At 43.0% G+C, this 25,395-nt stretch overlaps 1 protein-coding gene across 1 annotated transcript in view; it reads right to left on the minus strand.

Moving 5' to 3' along the window:
- The window catches only part of LOC139441856 (thyroid hormone receptor beta-like), a 32,694-nt gene extending 11,696 nt beyond the window's left edge, over nt 1-20,998 (minus strand). Inside the window, exon 1 of the mRNA XM_071222599.1 lies at nt 20,687-20,998. Coding sequence (XP_071078700.1) covers nt 20,687-20,707 — 21 coding nt within the window. The 5' untranslated portion in view covers nt 20,708-20,998. The remainder of the gene's footprint in view (nt 1-20,686) is intronic.
- Between the last annotated feature and the right edge of the window lie 4,397 nt (nt 20,999-25,395).

Below are 25,395 nucleotides of genomic sequence, written 5' to 3' on the forward strand. Positions count from 1 at the left end.
ACCTATAGACTGGCAACACTGATGAGAACCTATAGACTGGCAACACTGATGAGAACCTACAGACTGACAACACTGATGAGAACCTATAGACTGACAACACTGATGAGAACCCATAGACTGACAACACTGATGAGAACCCATAGACTGACAACACTGATGAGAACCTATAGACTGGCAACACTGATGAGAACCCACAGACGGGCAACACTGAGGAGAACCCACAGACGGGCAACACTGAGGAGAACCTACAGACTGACAACACTGATGAGAACCTATAGACTGACAACACTGATGAGAACCAACAGACTGACAACACTGATGAGAACCTATAGACTGACAACACTTATGAGAACCTATAGACTGGCAACACTGATGAGGAAACAAGTGTGTGTGTATTTGTGCCACACAACTGATCAGGGAGGAAACACGTGTGTGTGTATAATTGTGCCACACAACTGTTCAGGGAGGATACACGTGTGTGTGTATTTGTGCCACACAACTGTTCAGGGAGGATACACGTGTGTGTGTATTTGTAGGATAATCTGGTTCTGGTCGGATTACAATCGTGACTATGTCGTAACAGATTCAGCTGTATCAGTTCAAAATCGTAAGAGCCATGTTCTGTGGATCGGGATGCTGTCGTGATGAACGAGCATGATTTGGAGAAATTGTTCATTGCCGTTCTTGTCGTTTACCTAACGATATGATACGTATCTCGATTTTGAGGATAAGATAAGATATGTATCTCAATACAGCAAGACCGACTTTTTATTTGTAAATTTAGAAGCAAACTGTTTAATTGTATCACATTCACAATTATGTGTTCTAATCACTAACAGCAGATTATTTTGTAAAATAATAATACTTGGATAAAACAGAATCAACCTCATCTAACAAGTGTCAGACACTAACAGGTTTTTGTATGTCAAATTCAGAAAATGTGATGACATTTCGATTAAAAAAAAAAAATCAATCGATACGCAAACAAATGGATACCAATTTCAATAAAATTTTGTATCGATATAAATTTACATGTATTTCATATCGTATGATGAGAATTATCTACTGATGCATCAGGACATCCCTATGGTTTACTGACTGATCACTGTCTGATCCATGTCGCTGTCTGATCTCTGTCACTGTCTGATCTCTGTCACTGTCTGATCCCTGTCACTGTCTGATCCCTGTCACTTTCTGATCCATGTCGCTGTCTGATCTCTGTCACTGTCTGATCTCTGTCACTGTCTGATCCCTGTCACTGTCTGATCTCTGTCACTGTCTCTGTCACTATCTGATCTCTGTCACTGTCTGATCTGTCACTGTCTCTGTCACTGTCTGATCTCTGTCACTGTCTGATCTCTGTCACTGTCTCTGTCACTGTCTGAACCCTGTCACTGTCTGATCTCTGTCACTGTCTGATCTCTGTCACTGTCTGATCTCTGTCACTGTCTGATCTCTCGCTCAAGGCCCGAGTCATCAACACTCAAGGCCCGTGTCATCAACACACAAGGCCTAAGTCATCAACACTCAAGGCCCGAGTCATCAACACTCAAGGCCCAAGTCATCAATACTCAAGGCCCGAGTCATCAATACTCAACATGCTCAAGGCCCGAGTCATCAATACTCAAGGCCCGAGTCATCAACACTCAAGGCCCGAGTCATCAATACTCAACATGCTCAAGGCCCGAGTCATCAACACTCAAGGCCTGAGTCATCAACACTCAAGGCCCGAGTCATCAATACTCAACATGCTCAAGGCCCTAGTAATCAACACTCAAGGCCCGAGTAATCAACACTCAAGGCCCAAGTCATCAACACTCAACATGCTCAAGGCCCGAGTCATCAATACTCAACATGCTCAAGGCCCGAGTCATCAATACTCAACATCCTCAAGGCCCAAGTCATCATTACTCAACATGCTCAAGGCCCGAGTCATCAATACTCAACATTCTCAAGGCCCGAGTCATCAATACTCAACATGCTCAAGGCCCAAGTCATCAATACTCAACATGCTCAAGGCCCGAGTCATCAATACTCAACATGCTCAAGGCCCGAGTCATCAATACTCAAGGCCCGAGTCATCAATACTCAACATGCTCAAGGCCCGAGTCATCAATACTCAACATGCTCAAGGCCCGAGTCATCAATACTCAACATGCTCAAGGCCTCAGTCATCAATACTTAAGGCCCGAGTCATCAATACTCAAGGCCCAAGTCATCAATACTCAACATGCTCAAGGCCTGAGTCATCGATACTTTAGGCCCGAGTCATCAATACTCAAGGCCCGAGTCATCAATACTCAACATGCTCAAGGCCCGAGTCATCAATACTCAAAGCCCGAGTCATCAATACTCAACATGCTCAAGGCCCGAGTCATCAATACTCAAGGCCCGAGTCATCAACACTCTAGTAGACAGACCCAAAGTGTCACACATAGCAGGTGCTGCATATAATCTATATCACACAGCAGGTGCTGCATATAATCTATATCACATAGCAGGTGCTGCATATAATCTATATCACACAGCAGGTGCTGCATATAATCTATATCACACAGCAGGTGCTGCATATAATCTATATCACACAGCAGGTGCTGCATATAATCTATATCCAACAGCAGGTGCTGCATATAATCTATATCACACAGCAGGTGCTGCATATAATCTATATCACACAGCAGGTGCTGCACATAATCTATATTACACATATGTGCTGCATATAATCTATTTCACATAGCAGGTGCTGCATATAATCTATATCACACAGAAGATGCTGCATATAATCTATATCACACAGCAGGTGCTGCATATAATCTATATCACACAGCAGGTGCTGCATATAATCTATATCCAACAGCAGGTGCTGCATTTAATCTATATCACACAGCAGGTGCTGCATATAATCTATATCACACAGCAGGTGCAGCATATAATCTATATCACACAGCAGGTGCTGCATATAAACTATATCACACAGCAGGTGCTGCATATAATCTATATCACACAGCAGGTGCTGCACATAATCTATATCTATATCACACATATGTGCTGCATATAATCTATATCACACAGCAGGTGCTGCATATAATCTATATCACACAGCAGGTGCTGCTTGTAATCTATATCACACAGCAGGTGCTTCATATAATCTATATCACACAGCAGGTGCTGCATATAATCTATATCACACAGCAGGTGCTGCATATAATCTATATCACACAGCAGGTGCTGCACATAATCTATATCACACATATGTGCTGCTTGTAATCTATATCACACAGATCTCCACATATATAGCCATGCTTCACATGACAGAGTTGAAGTACTGCAAGAGCTTGTGAGGTTAACAAGTGGCTTATACTCGACCTATTGATTGCGCCATCACTATTATGGCAGCAGCCCACCAGAGAGACTCTTCCAATACCTGCACAGCAGAGCAGTAGCACAGACACCATGGCGTCTACCTGACTACCACCCCAAGGGGGGAGGCGAGGGGGGAAACTACACCTGTGTCGGTGTCGGAAGGGGGTTGGCTTACCTCAAGGTAGCTACAAGATGCTGGTGTGTCTTCCTCCATGTCACCTGCTTCTACTGTATCTAAGTCATGACCCAGTTACCCATGAACCCAGGTGCAGCCAATCACAGCACACTCCCTCTCACAGAGAAACAGAAAAGTCGCCCCATATCACATTCAGAGAAAGAGAATATTTGTGAAGCCTGATTATGAATGGGACTCCCTTCTGGCATACTGAAGTCTCCCACTGAGAGCCACTCCTCACTATACTGCTGTAAGTATCATACTGGGAACCTCGCTATACCACAGTCTCTTACTGGTGTCTAATACCATACAATCAAGTAGTGACTTCAACACTGTTTTGTGTTTTCGGAGGTATATACGTGCAAGCCGGTGTGCATACCATGTTGATTGGTGGCCTTGGTACATGATAAACACAATTGTTTATTGAAGGTCTTATGGGATGAATGCCAATGTCTATTGAAAGTTTTGGTATGTAATAAACACTGGAGGCCTTCTGATCAATATCAGTGTTTATCAGAGGCCTTGTGATAAACACTGTTTATTGGAGGCCTTGTAATAAATAATGTTTATTAAAGGCCTTGTGATAAACACTGTTTATTGGAGGCCTTGTGATAAACACTGTTTATTGGAGGCCTTGTAATAAATACTGTTTATTGGAAGCCTTGTAATAAATAATGTTTATTGGAGGCCTTGTGATAAACACCACAGTTTATTGGATGTCATGCAACTCTGGCTATCAAGGAGATCCACTAGAGGGTCTGGCTATCAAGGAGATGCACTAGAGGGTCTGGCTATCAAGGGGATCCACTAAAGGGTCTGGCTATAAAGGAAATCCACTGGAGGGTCTGGCTGTCAAGGGGATGCACTAGAGGGTCTGGCTATCAAGGGGATCCACTAAAGGGTCTGGCTATAAAGGAAATCCACTGGAGGGTCTGGCTATCAAGGGGATGCACTAGAGGGTCTGGCTATCAAGGGGATCCACTAGAGGGTCTGGCTATCAAGGGGTTCCACTAGAGGGTCTGGCTATGAAGGAGATGCACTAGAGGGTCTGGCTATGAAGGAGATGCACTAGAGGGTCTAGCTATCAAGGGGTTCCACTAGAGGGTCTGGCTATCAAGGGGTTCCACTAGAGGGTCTGGCTATGAAGGAGATGCACTAGAGGGTCTGGCTATGAAGGAGATGCACTAGAGGGTCTGGCTATCAAGGAGATGCACTAGAGGGTCTGGCTATAAAGGTGATGCACTAGAGGGTCTGGCTATAAAGGAGATCCACTAGAGGGTCTGGCTATGAAGGAGATGCACTAGAGGGTCTGGCTATCAAGGAGATGCACTAGAAGTTTGGCAATCAAGGAGATCCACTAGAGGGTCTGGCTATAAAGGAGATCCACTAGAGGGTCTGGCTAAAAAGGACATCCACTAGAGGGTCTGGCTATCAAGGAGATGCACTACAGGGTCTGGCTATAAAGGAGATGCACTAGAGGGTCTGGCTATAAAGGAGATCCACTAGAGGGTCTGGCTATAAAGGAGATCCACTAGAGGGTCTGGCTATCAAGGAGATGCAATAGAAGGTCTGGCTATCAAGGAGATCCACTAGAGGGTCTGGGCTCTGGCTATAAAGGAGATGCACTAGAGGGTCTGGCTATATATAGAGGTGAACCAACCCTTGGGGATGTGGTAAGCGGCCGATAGAGTCTGAATGTGAAAACATGAACAATTAGAGACTAGTAAATTGTTTATGAGGCAGGCCCAGGCAACGGGAGCAATCTGATCAATGATAATGATGTTAGAACACGCAACAGAGGGATCCATCACACTGCACAGGTATACCTTCAGATACCTGATACACACAACTACACCCCCAGATATATGTGACAGCATGTAGACACCTCACACACATTATAGCATGTAGACACATCACACACGTTATAGCATGTACACACATCACACACGTTACAGCATGTAGACACATCACACACGTTATAGCATGTACACACATCACACACGTTATAGCATGTACACACACCATATGTTATAGCATGTACACACATCACACATGTTATAGCATGGAGACACATCACACATGTTATAGCATGTAGACACATCACACCCATTATAGCATGTACACACATCACACACGTTATAGCATGTAGACACATCACACATGTTATAGCATGTAGACACATCATAAATGTTATAGCATGTAGACACATCACACACGTTATAGCATGTAGACACACGTTATAGCATGTAGACATATCACACACGTTACAGCAAGAAGACACATCACACATGTTATAGCAGGTACACACATCACACACGTTATAGCATGTAGACACATCACACACGTTACAGCATGTAGACATATCACACACGTTACAGCATGTAGACACATCACACATGTTATAGCAGGTACACACATCACACACGTTATAGCATGTACACACATCACACATGTTACACCATGAACACACATCAGATATTATAGCATGTACACACAAACGTTATAGCATGTAGACACCTCACACATGTTATAGCATGTACACACATCACACACGTTACAGCATGTACACACATCACACATGTTATAGCATGTACACACATCACACATGTTATAGCATGTAGACACATCACATGTTATAGCATGTACACGCATCACACACGTTATAGCATGTAGACACATCACACACGTTATAGCATGTACACACATCACACATGTTATAGCATGTACACACATCAAACACGTTATAGCATGTACACACATCACATCAGGCCCTCTAGTAGACTTTCTTTATAGCTCTGTACCTAAACAATATCCAAAGCAACTTATTACATGCCATGTACCTTAACAATATCCATAGCAACTTATTACATGCCATGTACCTTAACAATATCCATAGCAACTTATTACATGCCATGTACCTTAACAATATCCATAGCAACTTATTATATGCCCTGTATAATTTAACAATATCCATAGCAACTTATTACATGCCCTGTATCTTAACAATATGGTGGAATATATCAGTATAAACTGTACACTGTGTAATTACCCCACATGGTGGAATGTATCAGTATAAACTGTACACTGTGTAATTACCCTACATGGTGGAATGTATCAGTATAAACTGTACACTGTGTAATTACCCTACATGGTGGAATATATCAGTATAAACTGTACACTGTGTAATTACCCCACATGGTGGAATGTATCAGTATAAACTGTACACTGTGTAATTACCCTACATGGTGGAATGTATCAGTATAAACTGTACACTGTGTAATTACCCTACATGGTGGAATATATCAGTATAAACTGTACACTGTGTAATTACCCCACATGGTGGAATGTATCAGTATAAACTGTACACTGTGTAATTACCCTACATGGTGGAATGTATCAGTATAAACTGTACACTGTGTAATTACCTCACATGGTGGAATATATCAGTATAAACTGTACACTGTGTATTTACCCCACATGGTGGAATGTATCAGTATAAACTGTACACTGTGTAATTACCCCACATGGTGGAATGTGTCAGTATAAACTGTACACTGTGTAATTACCCCACATGGTGGAATATATCAGTATAAACTGTACACTGTGTAATTACCCTACATGGTGGAATGTATCAGTATAAACTGTACACTGTGTAATTACCCCACATGGTGGAATATATCAGTATAAACTGTACACTGTGTAATTACCCTACATGGTGGAATGTGTCAGTATAAACTGTACACTGTGTAATTACCCCACATGGTGGAATGTGTCAGTATAAACTGTACACTGTGTAATTACCCTACATGGTGGAATGTATCAGTATATACTGTACACTGTGTAATTACCCCACATGGTGGAATGTGTCAGTATAAACTGTACACTGTGTAATTACCCTACATGGTGGAATGTATCAGTATAAACTGTACACTGTGTAATTACCCCACATGGTGGAATGTGTCAGTATAAACTGTACACTGTGTAATTACCCTACATGGTGGAATGTATCAGTATAAACTGTACACTGTGTAATTACCCCACATGGTGGAATGTATCAGTATAAACTGTACGCAGTGTAATTACCTCACATGATGGAATATATCAGTATAAACTGTACACTGTGTAATTACCCCACATGATGGAATGTATCAGTATAAACTGTACGCAGTGTAATTACCTCACATGGTGGAAGATATCAGTATAAACTGTACGCAGTGTAATTACCTCACATGGTGGAAGATATCAGTATAAACTGTACGCAGTGTAATTACCTCACATGGTGGAAGATATCAGTATAAACTGTACGCAGTGTAATTACCCCACATGGTGGAATGTATCAGTATAAACTGTACGCAGTGTAATTACCTCACATGGTGGAAGATATCAGTATAAACTGTACGCAGTGTAATTACCTCACATGGTGGAAGATATCAGTATAAACTGTACGCAGTGTAATTACCCCACATGGTGGAATATATCAGTATAAACTGTACACTGTGTAATTACCTCACATGATGGAATATATCAGTATAAACTGTACACTGTGTAATTACCCCACATGATGGAATGTATCAGTATAAACTGTACACTGTGTAATTACCCCACATGGTGGAATGTATCAGTATAAACTGTACGCAGTGTAATTACCTCACATGATGGAATATATCAGTATAAACTGTACACTGTGTAATTACCCCACATGATGGAATGTATCAGTATAAACTGTACGCAGTGTAATTACCTCACATGGTGGAAGATATCAGTATAAACTGTACGCAGTGTAATTACCTCACATGGTGGAAGATATCAGTATAAACTGTACGCAGTGTAATTACCTCACATGGTGGAAGATATCAGTATAAACTGTACGCAGTGTAATTACCCCACATGGTGGAATGTATCAGTATAAACTGTACGCAGTGTAATTACCTCACATGGTGGAAGATATCAGTATAAACTGTACGCAGTGTAATTACCTCACATGGTGGAAGATATCAGTATAAACTGTACGCAGTGTAATTACCCCACATGGTGGAAGATATCAGTATAAACTGTACGCAGTGTAATTACCCCACATGGTGGAATATATCAGTATAAACTGTACGCAGTGTAATTACCTCACATGGTGGAAGATATCAGTATAAACTGTACGCAGTGTAATTACCCCACATGGTGGAATGTATCAGTATAAACTGTACGCAGTGTAATTACCTCACATCATGGAATATATCAGTATAAACTGTACACTGTGTAATTACCCCACATGGTGGAATATATCAGTATAAACTGTACACTGTGTAATTACCCTACATGGTGGAATATATCAGTATAAACTGTACGCAGTGTAATTACCTGACATGGTGGAAGATATCAGTATAAACTGTACACTGTGTAATTACCCCACATGATGGAATATATCAGTATAAACTGTACACTGTGTAATTACCCCACATGGTGGAATATATCAGTATAAACTGTACACTGTGTAATTACCCTACATGGTGGAATATATCAGAATAAACTGTATGCAGTGTAATTACCTCACATGGTGGAAGATATCAGTATAAACTGTACACTGTGTAATTACCCCACATGGTGGAATATATCAGTATAAACTGTACACTGTGTAATTACCCTACATGATGGAATATATCAGTATAAACTGTACACTGTGTAATTACCTCACATGGTGGAATATATCAGTATAAACTGTACACTGTGTAATTACCCCACATGGTGGAATATATCAGTATAAACTGTACACTGTGTAATTACCCTACATGGTGGAATATATCAGTATAAACTGTACGCAGTGTAATTACCTCACATGGTGGAAGATATCAGTATAAACTGTACACTGTGTAATTACCCCATATGATGGAATATATCAGTATAAACTGTACACTGTGTAATTACCCCACATGGTGGAATATATCAGTATAAACTGTACACTGTGTAATTACCCTACATGGTGGAATATATCAGAATAAACTGTATGCAGTGTAATTACCTCACATGGGGGAAGATATCAGTATAAACTGTACACTGTGTAATTACCCCACATGGTGGAATATATCAGTATAAACTGTACACTGTGTAATTACCCTACATGATGGAATATATCAGTATAAACTGTACACTGTGTAATTACCTCACATGGTGGAATATATCAGTATAAACTGTACACTGTGTAATTACCCTACATGGTGGAATATATCAGAATAAACTGTATGCTGTGTAATTACCTCACATGGTGGAAGATATCAGTATAAACTGTACACTGTGTAATTACCCCACATGGTGGAATATATCAGTATAAACTGTACACTGTGTAATTACCCTACATGATGGAATATATCAGTATAAACTGTACACTGTGTAATAACCCCACATGGTGGAATGTATCAGTATAAACTGTACACTGTGTAATAACCCTACATGGTGGAATATATCAGAATAAACTGTATGCAGTGTAATTACCTCACATCATGGAATATATCAGTATAAACTGTACACTGTGTAATTACCCCACATGATGGAATATATCAGTATAAACTGTACACTGTGTAATAACCCTACATGGTGGAATATATCAGAATAAACTGTATGCAGTGTAATTACCTCACATGGTGGAAGATATCAGTATAAACTGTACACTGTGTAATTACCCTACATGGTGGAATATATCAGTATAAACTGTACACTGTGTAATTACCTCACATCATGGAATATATCAGTATAAACTGTACACTGTGTAATTACCTCACATGGTGGAATATATCAGTATAAACTGTACACTGTGTAATTACCCCACATGGTGGAATGTATCAGTATAAACTGTACACTGTGTAATTACCCTACATGGTGGAATGTATCAGTATAAACTGTACACTGTGTAATTACCCTACATCATGGAATATATCAGTATAAACTGTACACTGTGTAATTACCCCACATGGTGGAATATATCAGTATAAACTGTACACTGTGTAATTACCCCACATGGTGGAATGTATCAGTATAAACTGTACACTGTGTAATTACCCTACATGGTGGAATGTATCAGTATAAACTGTACACTGTGTAATTACCCTACATCATGGAATATATCAGTATAAACTGTACACTGTGTAATTACCCCACATGGTGGAATATATCAGTATAAACTGTACACTGTGTAATTACCCTACATGGTGGAATGTATCAGTATAAACTGTACACTGTGTAATTACCCCACATGATGGAATGTATCAGTATAAACTGTACACTGTGTAATTACCTCACATGGTGGAATGTATCAGTATAAACTGTACACTGTGTAATTACCCCACATGATGGAATATATCAGTATAAACTGTACACTGTGTAATTACCCCACATGGTGGAATATATCAGTATAAACTGTACACTGTGTAATTACCCCACATGGTGGAATATATCAGTATAAACTGTACACTGTGTAATTACCTCACATGATGGAATATATCAGTATAAACTGTACACTGTGTAATTACCCCACATGGTGGAATATATCAGTATAAACTGTACACTGTGTTATTACCCCACATGGTGGAATATATCAGTATAAACTGTACACTGTGTAATTACCCCACATGGTGGAATATATCAGAATAAACTGTACACTGTGTAATTACCCCATATGGTGGAATATATCAGTATAAACTGTACACTGTGTAATTACCCCACATGATGGAATATATCAGTATAAACTGTACACTGTGTAATTACCCTACATGGTGGAATGTATCAGTATAAACTGTACACTGTGTAATTACCCTACATGATGGAATATATCAGTATAAACTGTACACTGTGTAATTACCCCACATGGTGGAATATATCAGTATAAACTGTACACTGTGTAATTACCCCACATGATGGAATATATCAGTATAAACTGTACACTGTGTAATAACACCACATGGTGGAATGTATCAGTATAAACTGTACACTGTGTAATTACCCCACATGGTGGAATGTATCAGTATAAACTGTACACTGTGTAATTACCCCACATGATGGAATATATCAGTATAAACTGTACACTGTGTAATAACACCACATGGTGGAATATATCAGTATAAACTGTACACTGTGTAATTACCTCACATGATGGAATATATCAGTATAAACTGTACACTGTGTAATAACACCACATGGTGGAATATATCAGTATAAACTGTACGCAGTGTAATTACCTCACATGGTGGAAGATATCAGTATAAACTGTACACTGTGTAATTACACCACATGGTGGAATATATCAGTATAAACTGTACACTGTGTAATTACCTCACATGGTGGAATGTATCAGTATAAACTGTACACTGTGTAATTACCTCACATCATGGAATATATCAGTATAAACTGTACACTGTGTAATTACCCCACATGGTGGAATATATCAGTATAAACTGTACACTGTGTAATTACCTCACATGGTGGAATATATCAGTATAAACTGTACACTGTGTAATTACCCCACATGGTGGAATGTGTCAGTATAAACTGTACACTGTGTAATTACCCCACATGGTGGAATATATCAGTATAAACTGTACACTGTGTAATTACCCCACATCATGGAATATATCAGTATAAACTGTACACTGTGTAATTACCTCACATGGTGGAATATATCAGTATAAACTGTACACTGTGTAATAACACCACATGGTGGAATATATCAGTATAAACTGTACACTGTGTAATTACCCCACATGGTGGAATGTGTCAGTATAAACTGTACACTTGTGTAATTACCCTACATGGTAAACTATATGAGTGTATAACTGTAGAACTGTATAGAGATATATCCTGTATTGTGCTGTATAGAGATATATCCTGTATCGTGCTGTATCGTGATATGTCCTGTATCGTGCTGTAGAAAATAGGGTGATGTCAGCAGGGTTGAGTCGATATACAACTGTGAGCTTGTTAGGCATAATGTACCCAGCATTCACTGGGCCGTGTACCCAGCATGCACTGGGCCGTGCACTCAGCGTTCATTGATGCAGCCAGGGGCCAAAGAGTACGATCATCATGAGAACTGTCTTATGTTACCATGGCAACAAGGCGGAACATTGTAGCACCAGTGGAGCAGAACAGGTTATTTTCAGACAATGATGGAACTGGCCCTGGTCCCCCGTGAAAGCGGACTGGGAGGCCATTGTTTCAGTGATGGAGCATGGACTGGGAGGCCGACCTGAGCCAAACCATGGTCTAATTAGTCCCATACACTCAACATCCTAATTAATGCAGGTGGTTGGTGACCTTTCATATACACAAGTGGTAACAGGGTGAGTGAGTGAGTGAGTGAGTGAGTGAGTGAGTGAGTGGGTGGGTGGGTGGGTGAGTGAGTGAGTGAGTGAGTGGGTAGTAGAGTGGGTGAGTGAGTGAGTGAGTGGGTAGTAGAGTGAGTGAGTAGTAGAGTGAGTGAGTGAGTGAGTGGGTAGTAGAGTGAGTGAGTGAGTGAGTGAGTGGGTAGTAGAGTGAGCGAGTAGTAGAGTGAGTGAGTGAGTGAGTGGGTAGTAGAGTGGGTGAGTGAGTGAGTGAGTGAGCGAGTAGTAGAGTGAGTGAGTGACTGAGTGGGTAGTAGAGTGAGTAAGTGAGTGAGTGAGTGGGTAGTAGAGTGGGTAATAGAGTGAGTGAGTGAGTGGGTAGTAGAGTGAATGAGTGGGTAGTAGAGTGAGTGAGTGGGTAATAGAGTGAGTGAGTGAGTGGGTAAGTGAGTGAGTGGGTAGTAGAGTGAGTGAGTGAGTGGGTGAGTGGGTAGTAGAGTGAGCGAGTAGTAGAGTGAGTGAGTGAGTGAGTGAGTGGGTAGTAGAGTGAGTGAGTGGGTAGTAGAGTGAGTGAGTGGGTAGTAGAGTGAGTGAGTGAGTGGGTAAGTGAGTGAGTGGGTAGTAGAGTGAGTGGGTGAGTGAGTGAGTGGGTAGTAGAGTGAGTGAGTGAGTGGGTGAGTGGGTAGTAGAGGTGAGGTGAGGTGAAATGGGGTTTAACGTCGCGTCCAAGATTATTGCACTTATATAGCGACGTGCATGCACGTGTATGTGTGTGTGTGGCTGCTTGTACTAGTCCGGACTGATGCCGATTTATAGTGCTAGCTCACTGAGATACCATGCCGCAGTTTAACATGAATACCCCACTCAGACACAGTATACTGACTCCGAGCCGACCAGTCCTTGTTTTAGCCCCTTAATGCCGAGCGCCAGACAGGGTAACAACAAGTACAATCTTTTAACGTCTTTTTGTATGACGCGGCCCGGGATCGAACCCTGGACCTTCCGCTCTCCGGGCGGACGCTCTACCACAAGACCACGGAGGCGGTCCGAGTGGGTAGTAGAGTGAGTGGGCGGGTGAGTGAGTGGGTAGTAGAGTGAGTGAGTGAGTGGGTAGTAGAGTGAGTGAGTGAGTGGGTAGTAGAGTGAGTGAGTGAGTGAGTGAGTGAGTGAGTGAGTGAGCGAGTAGTAGAGTGAGTGAGTGAGTGAGTGAGTGAGTGAGTGGGTAAGTGAGTGAGTGGGTAGTAGAGTGAGTGAGTGAGTGGGTAGTAGAGTGAGTGAGTGAGTGGGTAGTAGAGTGAGTGAGTGAGTGAGTGAGTGGGTGAGTGAGTGAGTGGGTGAGTGAGTGAGTGGGTAGTAGAGAGTGAGTGAGTGAGTGGGTGGGTAGTAGAGTGAGTGAGTGAGTGATTGAGTGGGTGGGTGAGTGAGTGAGTGGGTAGTAGAGTGAGTGGGTGAGTGAGTGAGTGGGTAGTAGAGTGAGTGAGTGGGTGAGTGAGTGAGTGAGTGGGTAGTAGAGTGAGTGAGTGAGTGAGTGAGTGGGTAGTAGAGTGAGTGAGTGGGTAATAGAGTGAGTGAGTGAGTGGGTAAGTGAGTGAGTGGGTAGTAGAGTGAGTGAGTGAGTGGGTGAGTGGGTAGTAGAGTGAGCGAGTAGTAGAGTGAGTGAGTGAGTGAGTGAGTGGGTAGTAGAGTGAGTGAGTGGGTAGTAGAGTGAGTGAGTGGGTAGTAGAGTGAGTGAGTGAGTGGGTAAGTGAGTGAGTGGGTAGTAGAGTGAGTGGGTGAGTGAGTGAGTGGGTAGTAGAGTGAGTGAGTGAGTGGGTGAGTGGGTAGAAGAGTGAGTGGGCGGGTGAGTGAGTGGGTAGTAGAGTGAGTGAGTGAGTGGGTAGTAGAGTGAGTGAGTGAGTGAGTGAGTTAGTGAGTGAGTGAGCGAGTAGTAGAGTGAGTGAGTGAGTGAGTGAGTGAGTGGGTGAGTGAGTGAGTGGGTAGTAGAGTGAGTGAGTGAGTAGTAGAGTGAGTGAGTGAGTGAGTGAGTGGGTGAGTGAGTGAGTGGGTGAGTGAGTGAGTGGGTAGTAGAGTGAGTGAGTGAGTGGGTAAGTGAGTGAGTGGGTAGTAGAGTGAGTGAGTGAGTGAGTGGGTAGTAGAGTGAGTGAGTGAGTGGGTGAGTGAGTGAGTGGGTAGTAGAGTGAGTGGGTGAGTGAGTGAGTGGGTAGTAGTGTGAGTGAGTGAGTGAGTGGGTGAGTGAGTGAGTGGGTAGTAGAGTGAGTGGGTGAGTGAGTGAGTGGGTAGTAGAGTGAGTGGGTGAGTGAGTGAGTGGGTAGTAGAGTGAGTGGGTGAGTGAGTGAGTGGGTAGTAGAGTGAGTGAGTGAGTGGGTGAGTGGGTAGTAGAGTGAGTGAGTGAGTGGGTGAGTGAGTGGGTGAGTGGGTAGTAGAGTGAGTGAGTGAGTGGGTAGTAGAGTGAGTGGGTGAGTGAGTGAGTGGGTAGTAGAGTGAGTGAGTGAGTGGGTAGTAGAGTGAGTGAGTGAGTGAGTGAGTGAGTGAGTGAGTGAGTGAGTGAGTGAGTGAGTGAGTGAGTGAGTGGGTGGTAGAGTGAGTGAGTGAGTGAAATATACACGGTGGCAGATACTGATATTAGCCACTCCCAACAAGTGCACCACAGAATATCGTACATCAGTCACACAGATACATCCCAACTACATCGGCAGGTGAGTACACTCTTGTCTGTGATTGCTTGATCCACAACTAACCACAAGGAAGAAAATATGTCAGAATCTCCAGTGAATACAAAACCTATCTTTACTTTCAATTCTTCAGGAAGTGAATTATCCTTGCATGAGTTAGTGAATATTACACACACCCTGACAGAACGTGAGACTTGGTGAATACAGGAAGATACGACTGTCATACATATCGTCTAAATCACAAATACAATTGACCTTTTGCATGTGTAATGTGTTTGTTCTAATGCATGTAAATGAATTGGTTGTCGGCAGTGGACTGGCGTTTTGTCATCCCAACCTTGGTATTCTCCAATGATATCTTTATCTTCCAGGAAAGTAGTCAGTCTCTTGTTAAGTACATCAAGTAAATATCTTCCAGGAACGTAGTCAGTCTCTTGATTAGTACATCAAGTAAATATCTTCCAGGAACGTAGTCAGTCTCTTGTTTAGTACATCAAGTAAATATCTTCCAGGAACGTAGTCAGTCTCTTGTTTAGTACATCAAGTAAATATCTTCCAGGAACGTAGTCAGTCTCTTGTTCAATACATCAAGTAAATATCTTCCAGTCAGTCAGTCTCTTGTCCTGGAGGTGTAAGTAGTGAGATTCCCCTGTAGTTATTCGGGTGTTCTGTGACGCCTTCCCCATGTGTGGGTGTATAATGGAAAGTTACCTGTGATCAATACTTGGTAAAACAGCACAGTGAGATATGGAATTAATATACATGTATCTTTGACATCTGCAGGAATACCGTCATCTCCTGGAGGGTTATCAACTGTCAGAGCATCTATTGCGTATGATACTTCACAAAAGGTGATCTCTGATGGCAAGTCATCAGGCTGCAGACACTGTCCACAATCAGTAAATGTAGTTATCATACAATGGGTAGGTTTCTCGGCAGGATAAAGCCAACGGATAAAAACGATATCCGTTGGGGTCATATGCGGATAGAGATGCAAATATCAAAGGTCAAGTAGGGACTACTTTCACTGTTTATAAACAAACATGGCGTCGCCCTCGTCATTCGGCAATCGAGTCAGAATTAACCATCGGGAATCTGGATAAACTATAGGGATAATTGCTATCATTATCAAAAGAACAGTCTAATATACTGAAAATCAGTGTCTAACTGTGCTAAGGCTAAGGCATTTTATAAGTTTTGGCAACTTTGGATATATAAATTTCGAAACAATTTTGCGAGGGCACGAGGCCTAGCCAAGCGGGATCAGTAGCCATATCTGTGCTTGTAGACCTCTGTGGCTTGAAACCTTTACCTTGTTTCGTTTTGTCGCTGTGTGTACATCTGACTGCACTTCTTAACGTTATGACAGGACAGACCGACTGTCAACAACCTCTGACCGTGGTCGCGACGTCTCATAGACTTGGGTTAGAGTAGCTTCCCTTTGACAAAGGACAGTTACTCTAGCGGACAGACGGATGGATTGCCGCAAAAGGCAATTAAAAACAATTGTTGTTTTGCGTATATGTTGCTTCGCCACTGTATAAGAAACAGATTTCAGTTGGAACTATATTGGCTACTGTCACTGTCCGACTGACACATCACTTACCCTGTGACGTAATAAATATTAATGCGCACATTCTAGGAAAACTCACACTGTTTCGGTAATGTTTGTGAGAGAGGGAAAGCGATTTTCAAGCACAGAATTAAAGAATGACATTATATGATAAAGAGGTTATCACACTTGTGTGTTTGGGGATGGTAAATATCCTGTATTAGGAATAAACACTATGTATTTAGCTTGCCAAGGCTCGCTAAATACAATGTTTATTCCTAATGCAGGATATTTACCATCCCCAAACACACTCGCGTGATAACCTCTATGTACATCCAGACTATACTCTGTTGCCATCTCCTTGTTCATCTGTTGGTTTAGCAGATTATTAACATGATTAAAGTCTTTCTGCCAAACATGGACTGGCATATTGTAACATATATCACTACATATCAAACATCTGTATCACATAATTATTATAAGTTGTAACAAGTGTATCTTACCGACATGTTTTAGTGTGACAGCTGTTGGACTGAGCTGAGGTTCACTTGTGCCATGACACGTTACTTTCATCGACTTGTGAAAAGCGTGCAGCTTGGAAGCAGGGTATAAAGGATTTATTCTGCCTCTCAGAAATCCATGTGCAGCCCGTTTTGCCCATGGTGGGGTATACAAAGTTAACTCCACGCTGACTAATATACCTCCCTCCAAGGTGGGATACATAGTATTTTATCAAGATCATTTGGACCAGTCAGATCTCATCATTCTGACATGAACACGATGAAGGTATGATAACTCCATACATCATCAGAGGTGCAGTTCTGAGTGGGTTATTCTCCCTGCAGTGTTTTATTGCACAATAAATTCTTACATGAGATATCAATATTATGTACAACCTCTTAAAGGATGCTAATAAAATGTACACGCTTCAAAAATATTTACTTGTATTTCAATAATGATGACTCCCTGAATAAAATCCGACCTCAGCAAAGTCCATTTATAAACAGATCAGGTTTGGTACTTCTTGGATATTCTTCCCATTTTCACATCAATCATCTCTCCCAAAACTTATTGTCATATCTCTCCCACTTCTAGTGCAGTGGGTCGGCCATTGCGTTTATCTACATTGTTCAGCTACATCAACGGGGAACATCCCATCAGACACTTCTCTCTATAAACTAACATCATCTGACGTATGACGTCATCGAGCTGCTGGTTCATGTTTGATTCTCCAGAATGATGTCATCAAAGAAAAATGTTTTAACATGAAATAAATCACGTTTTGTGTTGGTGTGTGTGTTAGTGTGCTTGAGTATGTGTGTTGGTGTGTGTGTGGGTGTGTGTATGTTGGTGTGTGTGTTAGTGTGTGTATGTTGGTGTGTGTGTGTTGGTGTGAGTGAGTATGTGTGTTGGTGTGTGTATGTTGGTGTGTGTATGTTGGTGTGTGTGTGTTGGTGTGTGTGTGTTGGTGTGAGTGAGTATGTGTGTTGGTGTGTGTATGTTGGTGTGTGTATGTTGGTGTGTGTGTGTTGGTGTGTGTGTGTTGGTGTGTGTGTGTTGGTGTGAGTGAGTATGTGTGTTGGTGTGTGTATGTTGGTGTGTGTGTGTTGGTGTGTGTGTGTTGGTGTGTGTGTTAATGTGTGTATGTTGGTGTGTGTGTGTTGGTGTGAGTGAGTATGTGTGTTGGTGTGTGTATGTTGGTGTGTGTGTTGGTGTGAGTGAGTATGTGTGTTGGTGTGTGTATGTTGGTGTGTGTATGTTGGTGTGTGTGTTGGTGTGAGTGAGTATGTGTGTTGGTGTGTGTATGTTGGTGTGTGTGTGTTGGTGTGTGTGTGTGTTGGTGTGTGTGTTGCTGTGTGTGTATGTTGGTGTGTGTGTGTTGGTGTGTGTGTGTTGGTGTATATGTGTGTATGTATGTTGGTGTATGTGTGTGTGCTGGTGTGTGAGATTATGTATGTTGGTGTATGTGTGTGTGCTAGACTAGACCACTAGACTACCCAACAGTCCTGAGTAAGTATGTATGTTAGTGCGTGCGTGAGTATGTGTGTTGGTGTGCGTGAGTATGTGTGTTGGTGTTGATGTGTGTAAAGGTGTAAGTGTGTGTGAATATGTGTGGTGGTGTGAGTATGTGTGTTTGTGTGTGTGAGTATGTGTGTTGGTGTATGTGTGTGTGTATATGTTGGTGTATGTGTGTATGTGCTGGTGTGTGTGAGTATGTGTGTTGATGTATGTGTGTGTGTGTTGGTGTATGTGTGTGTGTGCTGGTTTGTGAGTGTGTGTGCTGGTGTGTGAGTGAGTGTGTGTGTGAGTAAGCGAGTATGTGTGTTGGTGTCTGTGTGTGTTTGCTGGTGTGTGTTTGCTGGTGTGCGTGAGTATGTGTGCTGGTGTGTGTGATTATGTGTGTTGGTGTGTGTGAGTATGTGTGTTGGTGTGTGTGAGTATGTGTGTTGGTGTGGGTGAGTATGTGTGTTGGTGTGTGTGAGTATGTGTGTTGGTGTGTGTGAGTGAGTATGTGTGGTGGTGTGAGTATGTGTGTTGGTGTGTGTGAGTATGTGTGTTGGTGTGTGAGTATGTGTGTTGGTGTGTGTGAGTATGTGTGTTGGTGTGTGTGTTAGTGTGTGTAAGTATGTGTGTTGGTGTGTGTAAGTATGTGTGTTGGTGTATGTGTGTGTGCTTGTGTGTGTGAGTGTGTGTTGGTGTATGTGTGTGTGCTGGTGTGTGAGATTATGTGTGTTGGTGTATGTGTGTGTGTATGTGTGTTAGTGTGTGTGTGTGCATGTATGTTGGTGTATATGTGTGTATGTATGTTGGTGTATGTGTGTGTGCTGGTGTGTGAGATTATGTATGTTGGTGTATGTGTGTGTGCTGGCGTGTATGTGTGTGTGTGCTGGTGTGTGAGATTATGTGTGTTGGTGTATGTGTGTGTGTTGGTGTATGTGTGTGTGTTGGTGTATGTGTGTGTGCTGGTGTGTGAGTGTGTGTGCTGGTGTGTGAGTGTGTGTGCTGGTGTGTGAGTGAGTGAGTGAGTGAGTGTGTGTGTGAGTTAGCGAGTATGTGTGTTGGTGTATGTGTGTGTGCTGGTGAGTGAGTGTGTGTGTGAGTTAGCGAGTATGTGTGTTGGTGTATGTGTGTGTGCTGGTGTGTGTGTGCTGGTGTGTGTGAGTATGTGTGTTGGAGTATGTGTGTGTGTGCTGCTGTGTGTATGTGTTTTGGTGTATGTGTATACATGTGTGTGTGTGCTGGTGTGTGTATGTGTGTTGGTGCATGTGTGTGTGTATGTGTGTTGGTGTATGTGTGTGTGTGTATGTGTGTTGGTGTATGTGTGTGTGTATGTGCTGGTGTGTGTATGTGTGTTGGTATATGTATGTGTGCGTATGTGTGTTGGTGTATGTGTGTGTGTATGTGTGTGTGTGTGTGTATTTGTGTTGTGTGCGTGCGAGTGTTACCGTTTGACAAATATGAATGCGTGTGTTTATTACAACAACAGCAAACACCATGAGCCAGCACGTGCCCTGTACCCCGCCTTCCCCACCATGACCATGTCCTACTCGACAGAGCGAGGTGAGCAACACTGTCCAGTTCTAACATTGTATAACATCACGATACATTGATGTGGACCTACCTCCGCTCCAGGCGACTCCATTACTGACAGTCGCCCACAGTCGTCAACGAAGATGTCGCCCGTTTGTTGGTTGTGTTGATAACGGTATTCCGTGTGTTACAATAGTGCGGCTGATACAACTGCGTTCACCCACGGCACATCAAAATATACCGCCGCCATTTTCACCCAGTTTTGTGCTCTCCTTTCCAGGAGAGTAAGTAATTCGTCCTTGACCTCAATACCAAAACCTGTCAAGCGAAGAGCGCTCGGGAAACGTTATGATCTCCAATGTAGCTCACTGTTTATAAAAAGGCAGATGTTGGTAACTTTAGACAAAACGAAGGCATCTGTCATTGAACATTTGAAAATGTCATCAGGAGACAACCTGTACTACTACCCTGTAGCGAGCCTAGCTGGGTGCAGGCGTGTCGTCACGCTTGAGTGAACACGTGGTTCGGCGGTTGCCAAGTTGCCAGTAGTTGATCAAATTGGTACTTTGCAAGAACCTGTCACATGTTTTATTTGTCACCTTTAGGTGGAGTGGAGCCGTTTCGTTACATATGGTCAATTTAGGGCTGGGACGGGTAACTCGGTCACCCGGGTCGGGTGGGTACTAAATAGGACCCGGGTACCCACACGACCACCCGGACCCGTGGTTAGTCACGTGATATATTGTTTTATGACAAAAAATATCTAGAACACTATAGTTACACAACAAGTCACTAATGTTCGCATTTCTTTCTGACTATGCACCCATTCCTTAGATATAACTTAATTCAAATTCAGAGTTTGCATGACCAGATCGTTTAATACATGTATCTAAATACGTTTTGCAAGTGCTGTGGTAAAAATTATTCCCAATCGAACATTTTGTATCTCTTGAGACCTACGGTGGGTACCCGGGTAGGGTCGGGTAGTAGGGGGGTGGGTACCCGGGTAGTAAATTTGGACTCATCCTAGCCCTAGGTCAATTGTACACGTTGTGATAAAATATGAAACTTGGCAAGTTGGCACAGTTGCAGGTGAGGTGTAGGCTATAAGGGAACCCCAGCGAAACGGCACCTCTAGTTTTAATAACGATAAGAACGATTTATGTAGGTTTTATTTACATGTTTTATTATGTTATTTAGTAGTTTGTATGATTTTGTTACATTGTCCACAGTTATTCGGTTATTGTATAGTCTTGTATATGTCCACACCTATTGGCATCTGCAATCATTCATCTGCAATCTTTCACACTTCGACTCTCTCGTCCTGTCGAGATGTAGCCATGGAGGACCTCCTCACAAGCCGTGTCACACTTCGACTCTCTCGTCCTGTCGAGATGTAGCCGTGGAGGACCTCCTCACAAGCCGTGTCACACTTCGACTCTCTCGTCCAGTCGAGATGTAGCCGTGGAGGACCTCCTCACAAGCCGTGTCACACTTCGACTCTCTCGTCCAGTCGAGATGTAGCCGTGGAGGACCTCCTCACAAGCCGTGTCACACTTCGACTCTCTCGTCCAGTCGAGATGTAGCCGTGGAGGACCTCCTCACAAGCCGTGTCACACTTCGACTCTCTCGTCCAGTCGAGATGTAGCCGTGGAGGACCTCCTCACAAGCCGTGTCACACTTCGACTCTCTCGTCCTGTCGAGATGTAGCCGTGGAGGACCTCCTCACAAGCCGTGTCACACTTCGACTCTCTCGTCCTGTCGAGATGTAGCCGTGGAGGACCTCCTCACAAGCCGTGTCACACTTCGACTCTCTCGTCCTGTCGAGATGTAGCCGTGGAGGACCTCCTCACAAGCCGTGTCACACTTCGACTCTCTCGTCCTGTCGAGATGTAGCCGTGGAGGACCTTCTCACAAGCCGTGTCACACTTCGACTCTCTCGTCCTGTCGAGATGTAGCCATGCATGGAGGACGGCCTCACATATGGGACCGGCGTCGGCTCTCCTCAATCAGCAATGTCTTCCTGAGCCAAGGGAGATAACTGACTATAAAAGTCCAGTTTCCACCCTTGCCGAACTAGGCTGGTATTATGGAGTTTTGGCTGCACCTACGAGGCTATGCACAGTCCAATCAAAATCGCGGAACGAAATCGAAATCCAGTTCGTAAACTGTCGTGCAGATTTCGGTTGATTGCAAGATTTGCAAAGCATGTACACCACCAACTCGTTGTCAACAGATATTTTCCAAATCGTTTCATGTTTTTAATCAAGGTGCTCATGTGATTTGATGCACTTCACGATGTAAAACCCGTTTTATCACACTATATAGATCTTGATTATCGAGCAGATTGTCTTGACCGGGCACCGCCATTTGGTTGAAGCAAATGCAAGTGATACGAAAAGTGGAATCTGATTGGTTCATAGGAGAGGCTTATAAGGGACTTACTCGTAAAAGCCACTGGAGGCACAACAATCGTGCCCAGGAATTCCAGCCTAGTTCGGCAAGGGAGGAAACTGGACTTTCTTGCTTCGGGAACATGGGAGGGGTTGGAGACTAGCCTAAATATATTAAGAAAAATGAACATTTGGGAATATATTTATCACTACGTCTGTAAAGGAGAGGCATTTGTGAGAACCGACGGGAACAGGCGTGTTTAAGCTCTTGGTTGGACAAGTTATTTTACTAAACTGTAAGGATAAACAAATCTGAAGCATTTACAGCCAACAGGTTCTGTGCAACAAAGGGCCAACTGTTGTCAGTGACCTGCATCACGTGACTCCTGCACACGTCACGTGCTGCCAGACAGGGTCAGGATAGGAGTTGCAGTCGAACAGTTGATACTGATGCCATTGTCCTGGTCATTGCATTGTTTGACAGAATAGATGTGGCTCACCTACGTTTGGAACTGGCAAACGATGATGTCCTTGTCGGATTCCGTGGCCGTGGTTTTGTCAGCAGTCCATGCTTGCCGTAAAAGGCGACTATGCTTGCCGTAAAAGGCGACTATGCTTGCCGTAAAGGGCGACTATGCTTACCGTAAAAGGCGACTATGCTTACCGTAAAAGGCGACTATGCTTACCGTAAAAGGCGACTATGCTTACCGTAAAAGGCGACTATGCTTGCCGTAAAAGGCGACTATGCTTGTCGTAAGAGGCGATTACAGGATCGGGTGGTCAGGCTCGCTGACTTGGTTGATGCATGTAATCGTATCCCAATTGACTGGATTGTCTGGTCCAGACTGGATTATTTACAGACCGCCGCCATATAGCTGGAATATTGCTGGGTGCTGCGGTAAACAACAACCATCAGCAGTCAGCGTTTTGTGGTCTTAATGGATGATTGGGCCGGTATCTGTTCAAGAGTAAATTGACGTGGCACGCAAAGACTTATTCACTGACAAAGGTAGATTAGTTGATTCTATTCCTCTACATCCGCTGCTTTGTGGGTCATGCTGGCCACTGCTGAGGACGAAGTCTGGAGGTCGAAACAGAGAGAGGATGGGTATTATCAGTAGCACATGGCTGTGGACCTTTGTGGAGTACACTATCACAATGTTCTGTCATGCCAAGAGCATCGGAGATGCAGCGGGGAGTACGAGAGACAAACACAGTCGCCTTTTAAGGCAAGCATGGGTTTCTGAAGACCAATCTACCCCGGATATTCACGGGGGGAGACAAGCATGGGTTTCTGAAGACCTGTTCTACCCCGGATCTTCACGGGGGGAGACAAGCATGGGTTTCTGAAGACCTATTCTACCCCGGATATTCACGGGAGGAGACAAGCATGGGTTGCTGAAGACCTGTTCTACCCCGGATCTTCACGGGGGGAGACAAGCATGGGTTTCTGAAGACCTGTTCTACCCCGGATCTTCACGGGGGGAGACAAGTTATGGGTTTCTGAAGACCTGTTCTACCCCGGATCTTCACGGGGGGAGACAAGTCATGGGTTTCTGAAGACCTGTTCTACCCCGGATCTTCACGGGGCCCACATTTGATCGGTACACCACTTTTCAAATGTGATCACATTTAATTGTCACTAGCCAACAAAAACATTAGCCATGTACAAGCATATTTCAATAAATACAAATTTTCTTTAAATCCGTGTATTCTGTTATTTAGCACATGAGAAAACAATATTGGTATAGTTAATTGGCTTTAATGAAGTATGTCTTAAAGATATGCTGAAAAAGAAGGAATTTGTTTTTCACACTTTAGATTACCTAAATCAAAACAAATAGTCTACCTTAATATAGTTATTTACTTTACAGATGTAGCGTTGGGTAAATCCATTACCAAATGTTCATTTTCCATAATATATATTTAGGTTCTGGGTCATTTCCATACGAGATATACTTTAAGTCTAGAGTGTCATTCCTCGATGGCGGCCATATTGAATTTCGAAAATATTTCTGAAAATATTTGGAATGTCATTTCCAACAACAGTGCCAAGTGTCATGCTTTTACCACAAAGTGCTTATTTATTTACGAAACGGCTATACTACCGTCTAATGATAACCTATGATGTCACGCAGGGGTCACACGACGTCATGCAGGGGTCACACGACGTCACGCAGGGGTCACATGACGTCACGAAGGGGGTCACATATCCACACCAGCTCGCCCCCGCAATTAAGCCGACAGCGTTAGTAACTAATGCAGCTATTCGAAGTACGTTTTGATATAGCTGACATTGGTAATTGGACGTACAGGAGCGATATTGATTTCTCGACGCCCGAGTTCTTGGCCGCAAGCAAGAACGGCGAGTACGTCTCTCTTCAACACCCCTGCCTGTGTCCGCCAT

The sequence above is a fragment of the Haliotis cracherodii genome, unplaced genomic scaffold (genome assembly GCF_022045235.1).
Source record: "Haliotis cracherodii isolate W230 unplaced genomic scaffold, xgHalCrac1.p SCAF_46, whole genome shotgun sequence".
Taxonomy (NCBI): domain Eukaryota; kingdom Metazoa; phylum Mollusca; class Gastropoda; order Lepetellida; family Haliotidae; genus Haliotis; species Haliotis cracherodii.